This window comes from Equus quagga, chromosome 12, assembly GCF_021613505.1.
Source record: "Equus quagga isolate Etosha38 chromosome 12, UCLA_HA_Equagga_1.0, whole genome shotgun sequence".
Taxonomy (NCBI): Eukaryota; Metazoa; Chordata; class Mammalia; order Perissodactyla; family Equidae; genus Equus; species Equus quagga.
Genome location: NC_060278.1, coordinates 64,831,809 through 64,834,549, shown reverse-complemented (window position 1 = coordinate 64,834,549; position 2,741 = coordinate 64,831,809). Strand labels below are relative to the sequence as shown.

Below are 2,741 nucleotides of genomic sequence, written 5' to 3'. Positions count from 1 at the left end.
GGGAGTACTGAACAGCCCTCGGACACCTCCCATTGGGCCCAGGGGCGGCTATCTGCAGAGGGGTCATTTAAGGTTGCCCCCCAGAGTTAAAAAAAAAAAAGCCCCTATTCTCCTTTCCTCACCCAAATCTGAAGTTCCCTCCCGGAAACATCTGCACCAGCTGGAATGACAAAGAAGCCATCTCCTTCCCCAAGAGGGCTTCTCCCTTAGGACAATGACGAGAATGGGACCAAAGGAAAGGACAGACCCATTTAAGGAGTGTGCACAAAGGCCAAAGGGATTCCTAGGACAAATCTTTCAGATGAGTCCATCTGGATGGCAGAAACTGGGGACAGAGATTGGGGTCAACTACTGTGTTGCATAAGTGCTGCGCACACTTGGATGATGGCACCTCCTCTGAAAGGACACCTCCAGTTGACCTCAAGCATCCTGATGCCCTCCCCTCCACAGCTGCCGGGCCACCCAGCATAGCAGCTGGGACCTCACCCTGGGACCTGGGGGCCACTTCTCGATGCATCAACGGGTTTTCAGGACTGCTGCAGCTCAAGTAGGCCACCGCCCCACAGAGTAGGGCCAGCGCCACTCTGCAGATAATTCTCCAAGGCAAACCCACGCTTCACGAATTCTGCTGTGCCCAGTGCCAAGATGGTCCAGCCCGGGACTGTCCAGCCAGGGGTGTGAACTCGCACTCTGGAGTTTGGGGGGAGGCGCCTGGGGCCCAGGACAGACATGGAACTCACCGCGACGCCCGTGGGAGCCTCAGGTGTCGCCTCTATAAAATGAGTTAAGTGATAGGACAGACCCTGCAGGCTTCCCCCAGAAGAGGAAGGGGACAGGGGGCAGGGTGGAAAGGGGGGGACGTCAAGTGCGGGGCAAGTGGCTCTGCGTGCTCAGATTAGGTCCCCGCCATCCCTGGGAGGGGGAGAGCCTCATTACCCACCCAGGGGACTCAGGGATTCCCAGCCCCGCGGCTGCGGTGGCTGAGCAGGGGAGTAGCCCGGCAAAGGGCTGAAGAAGACGGGATCTGAGGCGAGGAGCTGCGGAGAGGGGAGACCCGGCGGGGACCCCGGAGGGACCCGGGGCGGGGCTGGATCCCTGGGGGCTGGCGGCCGGTGAGCCTCGGAGCAGAGCAGGAGCCGAGGATGCCGCGCGGCGCGGGGCTTGGGGGGCGCTCGCGCGGTGCCGCCGCCGCTCTTTAGGCGGAGCGGGGACAGCCGCGCTACTGCGCCGGAGCCCCGGGCCGGCGCCCGCGGTCTCTTGCGTCACGTCGGCTCCGCCGCGCGCCCGCCGCCCCGGACTGCACCCCCGGACATGAGCGCCCCCTCAACGCTGCCGCCTGGGGGCGAGGAAGGGCTCGAGGCGTCCAGGCCTCCCGCGGCCAACTCCAGCCGCGCCCCAACGGAGGAGAAGGAGGCGGCGGGGGCGGTGGGGGCGGTGGGGGCGGCGGGGCCGGCGGGGCCGGCGGGCGCGCGGGGGCGGCGGGCATAGTCGTCATCCAGTGCATCTACGCGCTCGTGTGCCTGGTGGGCTTGGTGGGAAACGCCCTGGTCATCTTCGTGATCCTCCGCTCCGCCAAGATGAGGACAGCTGCCAACATCTACTTGCTCAACCTAGCCGTCGCGGACGAGCTCTTCAAGCTGAGCCTGCCCTTCGTGGCCTCATCAGTCGCCCTGCGCCACGGGCCCTTCCGGTCAGTGCTGTGCCGCACGATGCTCAGCATGGACGGCCTCAACATGTTCACCAGCGTCTTCTGCCTGACAGTGCTCAGCGTGGACCGCTAGGTCGCTGTGGTGCACCCTCTGCGCGCCGCCACCTACCGCCGGCCCAGCGTGGCCAAGCTCATTAATTTGGGCGCGTGGCTGGCGTCCTTGCTGGGTCACCCTGCCCATTGCCATCTTTGCCCACACCAGGCCGGCTCGGGGCGGCCAGGCCGTGGCCTGTAACCTGCACTGGCCGCACCCGGCCTGGTCAACGGTCTTCGTGGTCTGTACTTTCCTGCTGGGCTTCCTGCTGCCTGCTCTGGCCATTGGGCTATGCTACTTGCTCATTGTGGGCAAGATGCGGGCAGTGGCACTACGTGCTGTCTGGCAGCAGCTGAGGCACTCAGAGAAGATCACGTGTCTGGTGCTGATGGTGGTGGCCGTCTTTGTGCTCTGCTGGATGCCTTTCTACGTGGTGCAGCTACTGAGCCTGTTTGTGACCAGCCTTGATGCCACCATCAACCAGGTGTCCCTCATCCTCAGCTATGCCAACAGCTGTGCCAACCCCATCCTCTACGGCTTGCCCTCTGACAGCTTCCGCCGTTCCTTCCAGCGGGCTCTCTGCCTGTGCTGCTGCCTCCTGGATGCTGCTGGCAGTGCTGAGGAAGAGCCCCTGGACTGCTCTGCCACTGCTCTCAAGAGCAGAGGTGGGGAGGGATGCATATGTCCCCAGCTGCCCTGCCAGCAGGAGGCAGTGCAACCAGAACCCAGCCGCAAGCAGGTCCCCTCACCAGGACTGCTACCTACTGAAGAGCCCTTTCAACACCCACCCAGCGTGGCCACCTCCAAGGGATCTGCACCACCATGACAGCCCAGCAGGCTGTCTCTCCTGAATGCTCGCCCAAGAACCACCACCTCTTCACCCCACAGCCACCTCCTCCCAGCAGTCTGCGTGCCAGCCCCAAGAGCTTCAAAGTTCCTCCGCTTTTTCCTCTGCCCCGGACTCTGGCTTTCAGCAGGATGCCTCCGTTGGGGAGTTCT

At 63.8% G+C, this 2,741-nt stretch overlaps 1 protein-coding gene across 1 annotated transcript; it reads left to right on the top strand.

Moving 5' to 3' along the window:
• The first annotated feature begins 1,123 nt into the window (after positions 1–1,123).
• SSTR4 (somatostatin receptor 4) lies at positions 1,124–2,510 on the top strand. Its single transcript, XM_046677941.1, is given in 4 exon segments — positions 1,124–1,473; positions 1,476–1,874; positions 1,876–2,479; positions 2,482–2,510. Coding segments are annotated over 4 exon segments (1,194 nt in total). The 5' UTR covers positions 1,124–1,311.
• Positions 2,511–2,741: the final 231 nt, after the last annotated feature.